Genomic DNA, 15,350 nt, shown 5'->3' with positions numbered 1-15,350 from the left:
GGTTTATTGCTTTGTCCACTTTAGTTTCTTTCCTGTTGCTAGATTTATTTTATCATTTATTGACCATCAGTAATTTTCACTCACCACCTGCTGCGCCGCCTAATTGTCATGTGTTTCACATCATGTGTTGATTTTTCACTGTTCATGCCGGATTCTCTGTTTTTATGCCATAATTCACATCTAGTTCGTCGCTCCGATTTATGTCCCGCTTCTCCTGTTTCAGAGTTTTGCGCAATGTGTGCGTCGTTTTACCCCGTAAGATGCAGGGCGGTCGAGAAACATATCGATGGGGAAAAGGCAGACTGACATAAACCTTTTAAAACAACGGAAACAATTTCTTTATTCTGATTATTGACATTTAAAAGTGCTGTGTTGTTCTATCACACCCGTTTCAGACCGGACCACCTACAGCACTGGTGTTGCTATAAAATATAAAATGAACGTTCCCTATCGTGGTATCCCCCGTGGATGGATTTCTTTTTCATTTTTCAGAGGAGTGAGGGTATCGTGATTTTAGTAATTACATGTTTATAAGAGCGATTTTCTGTTGTCCTTCCATGGAAGCGGGCAGCATCGAGACGGACAATAAAACTCTTTTTAATATAAGTTGCTGCTTTGACATGATCACAGAACTGGCACAACATATGTACAAAAATACCAGACAAAGTGAATCTCAGCAACGTCATCAGCCGGTGTAGCAGGAGCGGAGCTGCGCCAAAAGCTAACAGAAGCTACAAACACTGAATAGAAGAAGAGCTGCCATTGATACAGTAGCAGCCAAGCATGATTTAATGTTACACAATACAGTTTTACCAAGTTGTTCAAAGTCTAAACTGGCATTGTTCTGCATTTAAGGTGTAAAGTTTACCTTCGACTAAACGCCCCCCAGAGGAATCCCAGCGCCCCCCTTCCGTAAAAATCTCCGCCAGCGCCCCCTGCCGTCCTCTGAACGCCCCCTGGGGGGCGGTACCGCCCACGTTGAGAACCGCTAACTTGGACCATTATCATAGAGAGGTAACAAAATGACAAAAATATGAAACACTTCTTCAGTCAGTATACTGATTCAGTTTATTTGATTAACACCAAATATACTCCAGAGAGTACATGTTTCAGACATATCATTCAGTATCCATCAACTGAACAGATTCATCAACAACATCCAGAGAAAGTGGAGTCTCAGTTTTGGTCAGGACGGCTGTGGTGCCAGGCTTATAGCGGTACTGTCCCTCTCTGGTGGAAAGAGTGGAACAAAACAAGGCAAAAGAGTCAGTTTTCATCTGTGAATGAAAAAATATTAGCTTTCCAATTTATCTGAGTGCAGCTGTTTCATGGAGCTTTGATTGTCAAATTATTGTGCTCTCTACTGAGAGTGTGGTTAGTGAAAGGGTCTTCAACTCCAGTCCATGAGGCCCAGTGTCCTGTAGATTTTAGATGTGTCTCTGCTTCAACACACCTGAGTCAAATAATCAGGTCATCATCAGGACTCTGGAGAACCTGACTGCATACTGAGGAGGTAATTCAGGAGTGTTGGACCAGGGATACATCTAAAAGTTGTAGGACACCAGACCTTACAGACCCATAGGTTCTCTGCATAAAAAGATTCCTTAGTACACTCACCTTTGACCCTTTGCTGTGGGCTTGTCATAACCTCTCAGAAATTGCACTCCAGCTTCAGTTATGACACACAGGTCCACATTGCTGCCTGAGCCCAGGTCACAGAAGATTCCTGCAGCAATGGCATCCCTCACAAGCTGCTTGGCTTCCTCCAGCTTTAGAGCAAACAAGAAAAGAAGACAAATATTTTCACGATTGCTGCTATTAATAAGAGGAAAGGGAAGTGTCCTTTGTGCTAGTGTTATGGCATAGTACTGCAGGGGCATAGTAGTGATGCTTCCTCCACATCTAAGAAACAGTAGATAAAGCTAACATCTGTTCAAGCTCTAATTTATTAATTATTTTATTGTTTGCAGTTACACAAGATTAAAGTGCATCAGAAAAGTTTTCATACTATTTGTACTTTGATTTCTGTGGTTGCAATGTATTTTATTAAGTTCTTATGTTATAGATAAACTTAAGTAAATGTACAGCTGTGAAGACTGTATCATTGTCCCCTATGCAAACTGCTCAGATATCTACAAATAAAATCCCACACAGCTCTTCTGTTTCTGGTCACAGAGGGGATTTTTTTTTTTTTTTTTTTTAGAAAACATTAGAGATCAAAAAGCGTAACAAAAACATTTCAGAGTTCGGCTCTGAAAACTTGGAGCATATGGTACAACTAAAAAAGACTACATAAACTGACCAATGCTTGGACAATGATCAGAGAGGCAGTCAAAGGGACCATGGTAACTGAGGGAGCTGCACTGATTCATTGCTCAGGTCAGAACATCTGTAGAGTGCCCAACTTTTTATTTCACTAAATACATGTAAGAAGGTTCTCTGGTCAGACCAAACCTGTCTGGCCTGGTTGCAAGACCTTTCATATCTAGTGGTGTGTATTTGAATGTTTTAACCAATGGCGTCCTTTCCATCAACTTGCGCTGATCTCTCAGCTCGTATCATGCTGGAGTCCTGTGAGTGCTTCCAAGAATTGTCCACAGCTGGGATATTTCAAAACTGACTATGTGGCAGCTTACAGCATTTGAAAGTTATTTCCTTATTTCCACATCTGAACTCCCTCCTGATTTTTCAGATCAGGGTGACACAAAAACACAAAAAACACAAAAACAAGCTTTTCAGGTCAGTGACCTGGAACAGTAGTTTCACCCACTTCCTGGCTAAAACTGCACAACTAAAATAATTACTCCCCTACAGCCTTCATGCAAAATATCACATGTAGTATAAAAAGTAAGGATATCTTACTCTCCCCACAATGACATAGCAGGTGCAGGGAAACTGGTTATTGTAGATGGTGCTCGATAAAGGGGAATCCTGGAGGGAAATGTGTAGGAGGCTGTAAAAGACTTGAGACTGGGGTGAAGGCTCACCTCCCAGGAGGGGAATTTTAGAGTCAGGCACATTCATGTATTGGAATGACCCAAAGTCCAGAACTATATCCAACAGAAAACATGCAGCAAGATTTGAAAACAGGTTTCCATCCAATCTGATTAAACTCAAGCTTCTTAGCAAATAACAATGGACAAACATACAGTATTAGTATCTAGATGTGCAGAGCAGGTGGAGACAAACCCCAGAAGAACTGCAGGTTTAATTTCAGCTAACTGTCATTCTACAAAGTATTCATCCAAGGGTACCGAATACAAATAAACTTTTAAAAAATGTATAATTATTGTTTTCCTTCCATGTTACAGCTTTGGTTTATATCTGGAGTTGGTCTGTAGCATAAAATCTACAGTTCATAGTTGTAACTTCGCAAAATTTGAAAAAGTTTAATGGGTGAGAGTAGCTCTCTAAAAACCTGCAAATGGTTCTGCACAGCTGACCTGCTGAATGATCAGTGATAGTCATTTGACAGTCCAACCCATCACCATCTGCTCAGAAAACAACTCTACAACTTCCTACATACATGCTTCCTGATCCAGTTTACCAGTGGCACTGTTCCCTCAGTTACCTTAATGATGTATGAAAAGTTAGATCATGTCTGTTTTGACAATGTAACAGATTGTCAATCATACCTCCATGTTGGGTTTGAATCTGTCCTCAAACACTGAAACAGCAGCAGCAGCTCCAGAGCCTACAACCATAATCAACAGAACACAAGACAGGAATATGACATTTCATAACATTTTACTGTTCCGCTAACAAAGTAATTAATTATAAATATCTCTATTGTCATCTTGAGCTTAAATAAGTTTTGTATCAAAACACTCAACAATAACCCCATGTTTACTTATTATTACCAGTGTGGCTACTTTACTGTTTAATTTCTGAAAGGATCGTTATGTTGAAGCTAAAGGTTGAGGGGGTGTTACTGAATGTTGTCAGCGCACATTCACCACATTATTTGGGAGGGGATTTCTGGAGAAAAGTGTGATCGGAACATATTTCAATGGACAATTTGGTGAGGGGAAGAGGTGAACAGGAGGTGTTAGGTATGTATGGTGCATGACAGAGGAATCCAGAAGGACAGATGGGTTTGAATTTTGCTGAGAGAATAGAAATGATGGGGATCAATATGAATATAATGACGAGGAAGGAACATACAGTCACATAAAAAAATGGAGGAAGGTGGATTACATCCTTTATAGGATATGGCAACTGAAATATGGGAGTGAAACAAAGCAACATAGCATGGCAGAGAAGGTTCAGGGATGATTAAGGTTAAGTTCTTGGGGGTATTAAATCCCTTCCAAAGGACAGAGAAAGGACAGATAAGAAAGTGTTGGGAAAGTGTGGCATAACTTCAGTCGAGACTAGAGAAGACAAGGAAAATTAGTGTTGAGATGAGTAAGAGCATTAAAGCATTCAGAGAAAGAAGGTAGCAAAGAAAAAGTGGTGAATTCCGAGACATGAAGTAGTCATTGGTATAATTTAATTACCGTATTTTCCGCACTATAAGGCGCACAGAATTATCAGGCGCACTGTCGGCTTTTGAGGAAATTGAAGATTTTTAGGTGCACCTTATAGTGCGGAAAATACAGTATTTAAATTGTTTCACGGCCAATTTAATTTCCTCCATTGTTTAAAAAACAAACTGAAAAAAAACATACCCATTGTGAGGAAAGGCAGTTTATCATAGGAGCCATGTGGATAAACACTGTATAGGTGAGCTCCTGTCACATCAACTCCTCCAACGATCACTGATGAACCCATGTGTCCCTGGTACCTAAAACATCAGACATCACAAATCATTTTAGATCATATGTATCTTTTTTCTGATATTTCTTTACATACAGCACCTATAAAAAGTTCTCACCCACTGGATATTTTACCCTTTTTCAGCTTCAATAAACCATTCGTCATAAACAAAATTTGATTTGTTAGGCCACAATAATTAACAAAATTTTTTAATGTGAAAGTGAAAATTGATTTCTAAAGATTTCTAACAATTTAAAATTATGAAGCATTAAATACTCAATTGCACAAATATTCACCCCCTGTAAAGTGACTGACCTAATTCAACAGAGGTCCAGCCAATCAGTGCTGGTGTTCTCACAATGAGTGAAGTGGAGATCAGCTGGGAGTAATGACAGTGTCTCCAGATTTTAGTATAGAGGCAGCTATGCTTAGATGGTCCATAATGTGCAGCACATTCACTGGGTCATCAGCATTCCTGGCTACCATCGCAACATGAAGACTAAACAACACTCAAAGTAAATCAGAGAAAAGGTTAATGAAAAGTATAAGTCAGTGGATGGATACTCAAAAATCTCTAAGGCCTTGAACGTGCAAGAAGGAGACTGGTGACAGAGGACACTGTCCTCTGTCACCAGCGTAGTCACCATGACTACACTGAAGGAGCTGCAAGCTGCAAGAGCTGGAGAGATTCTGAAGACAACAACTGCTTCCCTGGTTCTTCACCAGTGAATGAGAAAACCACTGTTACAAAAATTCAGATTTAGGCTTGACTAGGGTTTGCTTAAAGGCACATGGGGAACTCCATGGTGAAGTGGAAGAAAGTTCTTTAGTCTGATGAGACCAAAATGGTGAGGTGCAGTGACAAATTAAGCATGGAATGAACTAATACGGCATCCCCTCAACAATAATAATAAAAATAAACTAAATAAAATACCTCCCAAAATGATCAAACAAACAAAAACCAAAACTCAACAAAAGTGTAAAGAAAGTTGGTTTTGCTAAAATATATAAATTTTTGTCTTTGGGTCCCACTTCAACATAGAAGATCTCACCTGAACAGCATTTGTTTCAGTTGTCTGGTTACCATGGCAACAAGTGGGGGCCGGCCAGTGTTGAGCATGTGCAGCTCCACGTTAGATGCCATCATCTGTGTGGCCATCTCTGCATCTGCAGCCACACCAGCTCCGCAGCAGCTGCAGAAGAGGACAGTGGAACAGTTGATATGATGAAGCTAATTGCTATACTTTAGATTCACTTTTTGTCTCAATTACTCTTTAGATTGTTTTATGCAACTTAGAGAAAGATGTAAGTTGAACAGTCAGAGGATTAAAAAGGGTTTTATACAATCCTTAAAGTTGCAGAATAGTTATTAGGTAAACTACAGAAAAAAGTTAGGATAGTGAATATTCATCTATTTTGATTATTCGTCCATAAATACATGTGTGAGTGTGTACTAAAAGTAGTGTGTTTTTGAGGGTAAAGAATCAGGGCTAGATTGATGCTCAGCACAGAAACACAACCCAATGAAAGGTTCAGTTTAATCTCAGTTCAGTTTCATTTACCAACAATACCATTTTCAGGTAACTCTGTATGATAGTAGGTACAAAGTGAGTAGATTTAATTCATTATCTGGCTAGCAAATCATCTTGAATAATTATGTAAAAAATGAGTAATGTAAAATATGTTCATATTACCTCCAACAAAAAGAAATCCTTTAACCTCAGTCAGAAAAGGGAAGAACAACTGTATTCATCAGCTGTACTCACTAGATCTTTGGAGCGATGTAGTGAATCTTCATGCAGTTTTTGTCAGCCACCACCATGTCATCAGTAGCTCTGGTGTCTGCTCCCAGAACCACTCCATTCTGGAACAACGGAGGAGAAACTCCACCTGACTGATGTGAAGGCTTACTTCTGAACAGTAAACTAATATAGTCACATGTTTCCTCCAGGAATGTGGCTTTCATCAAACATTCATTTGACCAAAACACCTTATTCAATCTGTCAAATTCTCTATGGATTGTATTAAGTTTTGAAATATCACACAGCACAGCTCCAAAACGGCAGAGTTTACATCTACATAGAACTCTCTTACCTTATAAACCATCCCAGCAATGGTGGTCCCTGTCTTTCTGGGATTAGGAGCTTTGTATGGCCCCTCTAACAAACTGGACTCCAAAACTACATTCCTGGAAAAGATCAAGAAGTGCCCAGAAAAGCAGAGATGTTCATACTGGCGTTGTTTAGCTACCCGCATTAACTTCCGGGACTTTTCTTGGCATTAAAGAAGAAGAGCTTCTTTACCTGCGGCTGTTCTCGAAGGAGAAACCTCCATTCTGCTGCTGATGGGGGTTCAAACTGTGAAGCATGTTTAGTAGGTTGTGAGATGAAGACTTAAAGCAAAGCTGTGGCTCACTGCAGGTCCGAATTACTCAGTGCTTTTTAGCAGTTTTTACTTTTACTTTCATTTGTTTAGGAAAGCCAAGCCTCCAGAGCACCACTGTAAAAAGAGAACCAAACTGAATGACTGTTTGTTCTTCCACAGCTGAAATGAACTTTCAGCAAAGAGTTGTGGAGACATTAGAACAAAGAAACAAATTCCATATATGTGGCTCTGATCATTTTCAAACAAAACAAAACAATTAATTAGCCAGGAATTGCAACAGAGTAAATACACTGCAATGGAATAAATGCATCTTTTTGCAGTGTATTTATTCCACGTGACCTGGAAAGATGGAACCTGGTGAGTCAGCTCACTCAGGATACAGTCAACCATATTGTAACTCTACAGATGGAGACAAAATGATAGCTTCCTTCCTTTTCAGTTCTTTTCGTTGTCAGACATGAGATCTATAGCAGCATTACCTTCATAGCTGTTAAATAATGGGTTCTTAACTTCACATGAGGATTGCTTCACACCTTTGACAATGAAAGTGATAGTGCTAGATGACAAGCATCGTGAAAAGCAATATCTCTTTTCCAATCAGTTCTGTTAGGAAATCCAAAACTGAAAAAAAGACAACAGAGTGCAGATAGTGAGAGAGTCTGTTCTTTTTATTCATTAGCAACATATTTCCTATTGACATATTCCATGTCAACTTTTATGTAGCTTTATAAACTATGTAGACATTTACAAGAAACTGGATGATGTTGGCTCTATAATTTAGTGTAAAGATTTTTACATTCTGATGTTGATGCTGAGCTTTCATATGTGTTGATCTTTTCTTGCACTTCCAATTACATCTGTGACTTCAGAAATAAAAGTACATTTCTTATATTTAGCGTAGTTGTTTTTATAAGGTTTTTATAAGGTTATAACTACAACTCCATAAAGCAAAATCAAAGCTTTTGAATTTGCTTTATTTGCATCAATCATTTTAAAAATCAGTGAAAATATCTATTTTTTAATTTGATTTCTTTGTCTATTCCATATTATAGCTACCTGATACAAGTACTGAAGCTTTAGAATTTGAAGGACGACGCTGCAGCAGGCTTGAATTGAAGGCAACTGAACCTTTGCTTTGTCACTGCCTTCTCTTAAAAGACGGTGTAGAACTTAATTTAGAACAGATAATAATTTGAACCATTCAGCTGTTGAGAATTTGGCCTATTTTGTTTCTATGTTATTTACATATTGTTGTTATTAATGTAAAATTAATAATTTGACTATTCCCTTTACTTAAATTGTTCAATAAATAAAGAATTGAAAACAAAAGCAACGCAGAAACATTAGATAGAACAGATTTCTACAACAGTGTGGATCCCCAGATTAAATGGAAGTCGTACATATGTATACGAGATTATGATATTAATGGAAAGGCTTTCTTTCTAAGATAGAATAAAATAAGAGTATATAAGGGTTTGTTTACTGATAAAACGTTCTGGTTATCATTATGAGATTATTGCAAACTTAAAATTCGGCTGCAATTTTACACAAAAACGCAATTTTGTGTAGCGCAAAATTTGTGACTGGCTACATTTTTGTAGCTTGCGTACAGATAGGTAAGCCAACTATACAATCGATTTGTAAATGAACATTAGATGGCAGTAATACGTCGTCCATTCGTCTGCCCTGCAAAAACAGGAAGTTCACTAACCGGATGTCCCACCCCTATTGTTTTTATTTTTGACTAACGTGATTGGTCGAGCAGAAATTGAAGCGTCGTTTGAATTGAAAGCTACTGGTTTTTGTGCTGCTGTCTGTGGAACTTAATTAACAAAGGAGAAAACGGGAGCGGACACCGTCGTTGGTATTTTTTCTACCCGTTTTACAAGGTAAGAACACATTTTTAGGTTTAATGTGATGATTTAGTCCTGATGTTTTCATGCTGATTCTTGTTAGCTTTTTTTTTTCTTAAAAAAACAAAAAACAAATAAAAAACCCTACCTGGAAGAAGCCGACGATGTCCCACCCGTGTAAAAACGTCATGATATTTGTACCAGACATAGAGCTAATCATTTATTCATCATATGGCAAAAAAAAATCACGTTTCGTAGCATTAAGCAACATGCTGAGAAATGAAACCATCCAGACTAAAAAACATGTTTCTGTGATTTAGAACTTTTTCGAGGGACTGCTAGCACCTGTTTGGAGTGCTATAAGAGTTTTGCTCCCTGAATTCACATGTCACCTGGAAGCCTGTAGAACTATGCTTCTTTGTCACTTGGGCTTCCTCTGGGGTTAGACAGAAGACGTGTTTAGTAGTGTAAAGGTAAATGCAAATACATTCCTTGATTTCTATCTTTTTCTTTTTTTTCTGCTTGATATAACAACAAACTTGAAAAGTTCATAATGCATTAGTGTTTGTCTGGATAGTCTTACTTGGAAAACACCAACCACTGCTATAACATTGGATAAAAGGACACACATATATATAAAGAATGTATTAAAATTGCTGATACAAACATCAGGCCGTGGTGCCAATGTTGAAAAGGTAACAGGTTCTATATGTAGAACCTGGTTAGAATGAAATTTTAGACTGGTTACTGTGATATTGAATTAACAATATAGCTGCAAGCACATTTTTCTTTCTCGAGCCCAGCTGCTGTAGTTTTGTTGAATGAATGTTGGCATATCCAGTAACGTTTTAAAGCAGGACGTCTTTCTTTATGTCATCTAAAGTTATTTATGTTCACACTGCTGGCACTACTCTACTCGCCTCCACTTCTGAATGAAGTAGATGTAAAATGACTTCTCTTGTGCAGTGACTTCATACAAGCTAAAGTTTCTGATGACAGTCCAAGAAGACTTTTAATAAAGTAATAATTTGAAGAAAGTGCCAGACAAATGTATTAACTGGACTTGAACCTTTTCAGATTTCCTCTCATTACAGCCTGAAATAGCAAAATATTTTTACCCTCCTCTCCCCTTTCAAAAAATCTCAAGATTTTAGAAACCTTGAATGTGTCATGGATTGCTGTTCGATCCATCATCTGAAAGCAAAGTACACACACAACTACAAACCAACCAATGCATGGCCTCCATCCAGAATGAGACCATCTGAAGGAGCCCTTTTCACAAAAATGGCAAATGAACAATGATGGTTTTCACACTTGAAAGAAAAACCACATGCAGCTAAAAACAAATTAATTTTAAAAGTTTTGCAACATGGGTACCCTTCTATTGTAAATATGTGATGCACTGACAGGCTGGTAAACAAAGGCAGAGGGGTTGCTGGAGAATCTGTTGCCAGTTGTTAGTGATGCTCTCAACAAATCTGGCTATAGGATCGTAGAGAAATCCTCTAGTCTGCAGCCAGTCAGGTAGGAGACACCAAACATGTTCAACAAGGCACTCACAGCAACATTTTAATAGTACATTGAGGGACTTCTCACCAGGTGTCCAGCTTAACATGCTGGTGTTTTTGCCAGTGTAGGTTAAATGTACTCAAAGGTCATAAAGTAATGACAGGAAGTGTGTTGTTTGTCTTCCTGCGTGTTGCTGGAAGACAAACTTACACTGGACTCACTGGTCTCACAGTGAGTCCAATGAGACCTCTGGACTCACTGTGTCCAGGGGTCACAGTCAGCCTGTGACCTCTGGACTTCTCCTGTTCTGCCTTTCACCTTTGTGTCAGAGAGCATGACTCGCCATAAACCTGGCAGCCGCAGAAAGAGCCATACCCCTGTCCACCGCCCCCCAGTGCCAGCCCCTAAAACACCTCAGTCAGCAGTTGTCTCCCCAAGGCGAAGTGGACCTTCATCTGAACCATCAGGTAAGTGAGAGAGAACTAATGACTGGTGCAGAATACTTTCTCTCCTTTGTCCTTTGAACTCTTATGCCTTGTCCACATGTAGCCGACTATATGATAAACCAAACTGATTTTTGTGATTTTTTTTTTCCCCCTTTCATCTAAATCACATAAAAATGTGGATATATTACAATAATGTATGTAACCTCTGTCTAATAGCACTAAAAACAAATGATAATTAAATCTCCAACCAAAGTGAAGATTTGTAAATTCCCCTTTTTTGCATTTTTCTGTGCTTTATAAGTAAAAACATGACAGTCTGCACCAAATGTTGCAGCACTGACATCGCATAGGTGACCATTATTATTGCTTGGTCATGCATTGGATGAAAGATGACTGCTATGTGCTGATTTTTACGTTTGTTTATACACTTTTTACTTTTTTTTTTCTTTCTCTAAGCCCAATATGTTGAGTTTCAAAGGGCCTTTGGTGTGAAACCAGGGATGGCTAGTTTTACACCAGCTGTCTCTCTCAATCGAGGCACAATGCCATTCAACCTCCACCTGCGTCCACATTCTTTAACACGATTACTAATCAACACTGTCTTGTTTTTTATTAATTTTATATCCTAATATGGTATTTAAAAGTTAGTTATTGTTTTGAGGGATTATGATTGGCTGACATAGGTATTATGTTTACCTGCCACAATGGCTGGAAATCTGGAACAGAAACCAGCACAGACACTTCAAATGAAGTAATTTTAAATACATTTTCCATATGTACATTTTTGTAATTATGGAAATTAACTTTTACTTTTTTCAACTTTGGAAAATATAACTTGATTTTGGTAAAACAATTATTGTCTACTGCAGTGATTTGTGTTCCAGTGAGATTCTTGGAGTGGATGGCTCTTAAAGATGAGACACTTTAAGTTCTGAAAACTTCAATACTTTCATCAGGTTGCTGATGAAAGTACTAAGAATAAATCTTAATTTGAACACTTATTTTGTCTGTCGATTACCAGGATATTTAAAATAGAAATCTGGTGATCTCTACTAGAGCAGTGAAAATTGTTTGACAGTATCTTCTATTAGCCTTTCACTGTGTATAGTTAATTTAAGAATTTTTTTTCTGTCTGAGGTGTTTCACACATCAGTCTAAAAGTCTGGCTTTAGAGTTCAGAGTGAACACAGCTTTAACTGTTTATACAGAGTTAGTTTTTTTGTTTTTTTTTGCTCTGACGGTGACTTCCATCTGTGACCTGTCCGTATTTGTGAAGAAATGTATTGAATGTTATTGAAACTGGCAGGATGGTGAATACGAGGACTCAAAAATCAACTTCCAACCAAAGAACACTCTGCATTTTCTTCAGGTCGGACTGCGGGGTCCCCCAAAAAGAGGAGGTTCAGACCAGGAACGAGGGCCCTGATGGAGATCCGGAAGTACCAGAAGAGCACTGATTTCCTCATTAGGAAGACGTCATTTGCCCGCCTGGTGAGTCGGAAAAGCTTTAAGTCAAGCTATTTTTTGTTGACGACTTTTTAAATGTGTGTAGGCCTCAAAAACAGGGCACTAGCCTGTTGTTTTTCTCTTAGTCCAGATTTGCAGGGTTTTTTTTTTTTTGTGTGTAGTTAAGTTATTCAACCAAAACCAGAACAAAACCCTGATGCAAATAACATACAGAATCTCAACCAGATCCTCAGAACACACATGGTACTACACACGTGAGATATTTTTGTGAAATAAAGTAACTCCAGAATCTTTAAAGGTGCCTGAAAAAGTCTCTGTTGTGTGTTTCCTTTCACCTCTGGTGTTTCTCCCTGGCTCAGGTTCGGGAGGTGTGTCAAAGTTTTTCCATAAATGCTTTCCGGTGGCAGGTCTATGCACTCCTGGCTCTGCAGGAGGTAAGCTGTCCATACCAACACACACAGCCTAGAACAAAAATACCCTGTATTGTCCTACAGTGGGAGCAAACTAACAGGCACTCAAAGCATGTAGGTTCATTGAAATATAAAAATAGATTTAAGAATAACTTGCTGTTCAGTAAGGAAAAATTACAGCACAAAATACTGTGCAGTTATTAAAAATAGCATGATTCAAAGGAATATGCAACTGAGTAGAATAAGAAATGTACAATATCTTCTTGTTTGTGCATTTATTCTTTATTAAGTGTCAATAAAACTGTAAACAATCAAGATGTGCAGATAACAGCAGAAAGATATTTATTTTTATTATTGATATAATAACAACAAGAAATGTTAACACAATTATACAAGGACTGGTGACTTGTCCAGAGTGATCCCGCCTCTCGCCCATTGACTGCTGGAAATGGGAACCAGCACTTCTGGCGACCCCACTAGGGATAAGTCTGTATGATGATGACGGACGGACGGACGGATACAAGAAGTATACAGAATGTCCATCAGTACAACAGTCAGAAATCATATCATTCATTTATACTCAGGACATCAGGTCTAAGGCACTTCTTCTTTGTAATTGGTTTCCTTGCTTAGTATTTCAAATTGATATTTAGTTTTAACATTTACAGAAGGTGTTGTATGAACCCAAAAAGAAGTTGTACCCAGTTAAATGCAGAGAAATTCTATATATTATAGAGCAAGGTAAACTTTCAACCAGTATTTAACCACTTGCCCTCTCTCTCTCTCTCTCTCTCTGTGTCCAGGCTGCAGAGGCCTTTCTTGTCTTGCTCTTGTCAGATGCCAACTTGTGTGCCATCCACGCCAAGAGAGTCACAGTATTCCCACGGGACATTCAGCTGGCCAGGAGGCTCCGTGGGGTGGATCGCATGTAACGTCCACACAACAGCTGAGAGAATCCCAGCAGCTTTTGGATACTCGTGGCTTGGTCCCCATTTCCACATCTTTTCTGCTGTGTTGATTCAGTGCCCAGTTAAAATTTAAAAACTGGTTTTAAATAGGCTTCTGAAAGCAAGACAGTTTTCAACCTGATTTTTGTTTTTACAGTTGGAAAGTGGACACATTATTTCTACAAAGAAATGCAACAGAGAGACTGTTGACAGATGTGTTTCTTGCAGCTGTGGTTCATTGATAGTCCGTTCATTCACTGTTTTAAAGGCATTTACTAAAAGTATAATGATGTGTACATTTTTATTGTTCATCAGAATAAACTTATTTCATCTATAATATGTTTTCTTTAACTTTTTGTGTGGATTTTTAGTTTTCCGCTCATCTCAGCCCTTCTAGAATCTGAGAGTGGCCATTAGCTGCCATTAGCTTCTCCAGCTTCCTCAGCACTGCAGTCAATCTGACAATCATCCGTTCAACAGAATACCTTCACTAGTACCCAGCGGACTTATTCCACTATGTGTCCACATTGCGAACAAATCAAACATTTGTAAACCTGAGTAACGCTATCGTCAATGCTCGCCAGCTGCCTCACAAGTCCTGACTCGCCACTGATGCTGTGTTTTCTTCAAATTCAACTCAAAAATACTCTATTGATCCCAAAGGGAAATTAAATGTTGTAACTCAATTCAGATTCTTAAGAGTTATTATAGATAGTGATGCCCTTGTGAAAAATAAATATATTAAGTATATAAAATCTTAACATACTTGAAGCCAGACTAATCATCAATATACTTCAAATTTAAGGATTATATAACTTGAAGTATGGTATTTTGGAACAACTAATTTAGTGCTTAATGTATGTTAATTGTAATTGTAGAAAATCACAATTTGAAGTGTATGATCACATGCTTTTTGGGAATAACTAAAAGTATATAAAAGTGTACTTAGTACACAAGTATAAAGCTTTTTTTTGTCATGCATTTGTTTTGAGGCATGAACAAATTACTTTAACCAGTACAGTAAGTCCCACAGTAAGGATTGTTTATTTTTAATTTATTTTTTTGCTATTTTAACAAAATAGTAAAAGATTATTAAAGCACCTAATAAAGGTGCACATATGTAACGTATCTAACATATCGTTAGCACATATGTAAACACTGAAAGTGTTTCACTGAAGGATACTTAGTCACTATTTACCAAGTATTTACAAATATTAATTAAATGTTTTTCAATAATATAGATGATTAGTCTGGCTTCAAGTATGTTAAGATTTTATATACTTAATATATAAAATAAGGATGCCTCCTGGACGCCTCCCTGGTGAGGTGTTCCGGGAGGAGGCCCAGGGGAAGACCCAGGACACGCTGGAGGGATTACGTCTCTCGGCTGGCCTGGGAACGCCTTGGGATTCCCCCAGAGGAGCTGGAAGAAGTGGCTGGGGAGAGGGAAGTCTGGGCCTCCCTTCTGAAGCTGCTGCCTCCGTGACCCGACCCCGGATAAGCGGAAGAAAATGGATGGATGGATGGATGGTATTAATTTACAAATTTAGGTTTGCTAAATAGACACAACCTATT

At 38.4% G+C, this 15,350-nt stretch overlaps 2 protein-coding genes across 4 annotated transcripts; one reads left to right on the top strand and one right to left on the bottom strand.

Annotated features, from left to right (window-relative positions):
* Positions 1-1,050: 1,050 nt before the first annotated feature.
* Positions 1,051-7,234, bottom strand: psmb10 (proteasome 20S subunit beta 10). The gene is made up of 8 exons (XM_008423097.3): positions 7,062-7,234; positions 6,853-6,946; positions 6,525-6,622; positions 5,811-5,951; positions 4,671-4,786; positions 3,636-3,694; positions 1,618-1,769; positions 1,051-1,230 (listed from the first exon to the last, which is right to left on the bottom strand). The coding sequence occupies exons 1-8, from the start codon at positions 7,124-7,126 to the stop codon at positions 1,119-1,121; spliced, it is 837 nt and encodes a 278-aa protein (XP_008421319.1). The 5' UTR covers positions 7,127-7,234; the 3' UTR covers positions 1,051-1,118.
* Positions 7,235-8,859: 1,625 nt separating this feature from the next.
* cenpa (histone H3-like centromeric protein A) lies at positions 8,860-14,112 on the top strand. 3 transcript variants are annotated; one of them, XM_008423096.3, is made up of 5 exons: positions 8,860-9,032; positions 10,835-10,972; positions 12,321-12,442; positions 12,778-12,852; positions 13,632-14,112. In XM_008423096.3, exons 2-5 carry the CDS (start codon positions 10,840-10,842, stop codon positions 13,758-13,760), a joined length of 459 nt encoding a protein of 152 aa, XP_008421318.1. In that variant the 5' UTR covers positions 8,860-9,032; positions 10,835-10,839; the 3' UTR covers positions 13,761-14,112. The 3 variants fall into 3 exon arrangements, with proteins under 3 accessions (XP_008421318.1, XP_008421317.1, XP_008421316.1); XM_008423095.3 differs by having other exon boundaries at positions 10,774-10,972; XM_008423094.3 differs by having other exon boundaries at positions 8,862-9,032; positions 10,783-10,972.
* Positions 14,113-15,350: the final 1,238 nt, after the last annotated feature.

Source organism: Poecilia reticulata, chromosome 12, assembly GCF_904066995.2.
Source record: "Poecilia reticulata chromosome 12, P_reticulata-male-v2, whole genome shotgun sequence".
In the NCBI taxonomy this organism is placed as follows: Eukaryota; Metazoa; Chordata; class Actinopteri; order Cyprinodontiformes; family Poeciliidae; genus Poecilia; species Poecilia reticulata.
The sequence above is the reverse complement of the archived record's forward strand: the minus strand, read 5'-3'. Positions and strand labels throughout refer to the sequence as shown.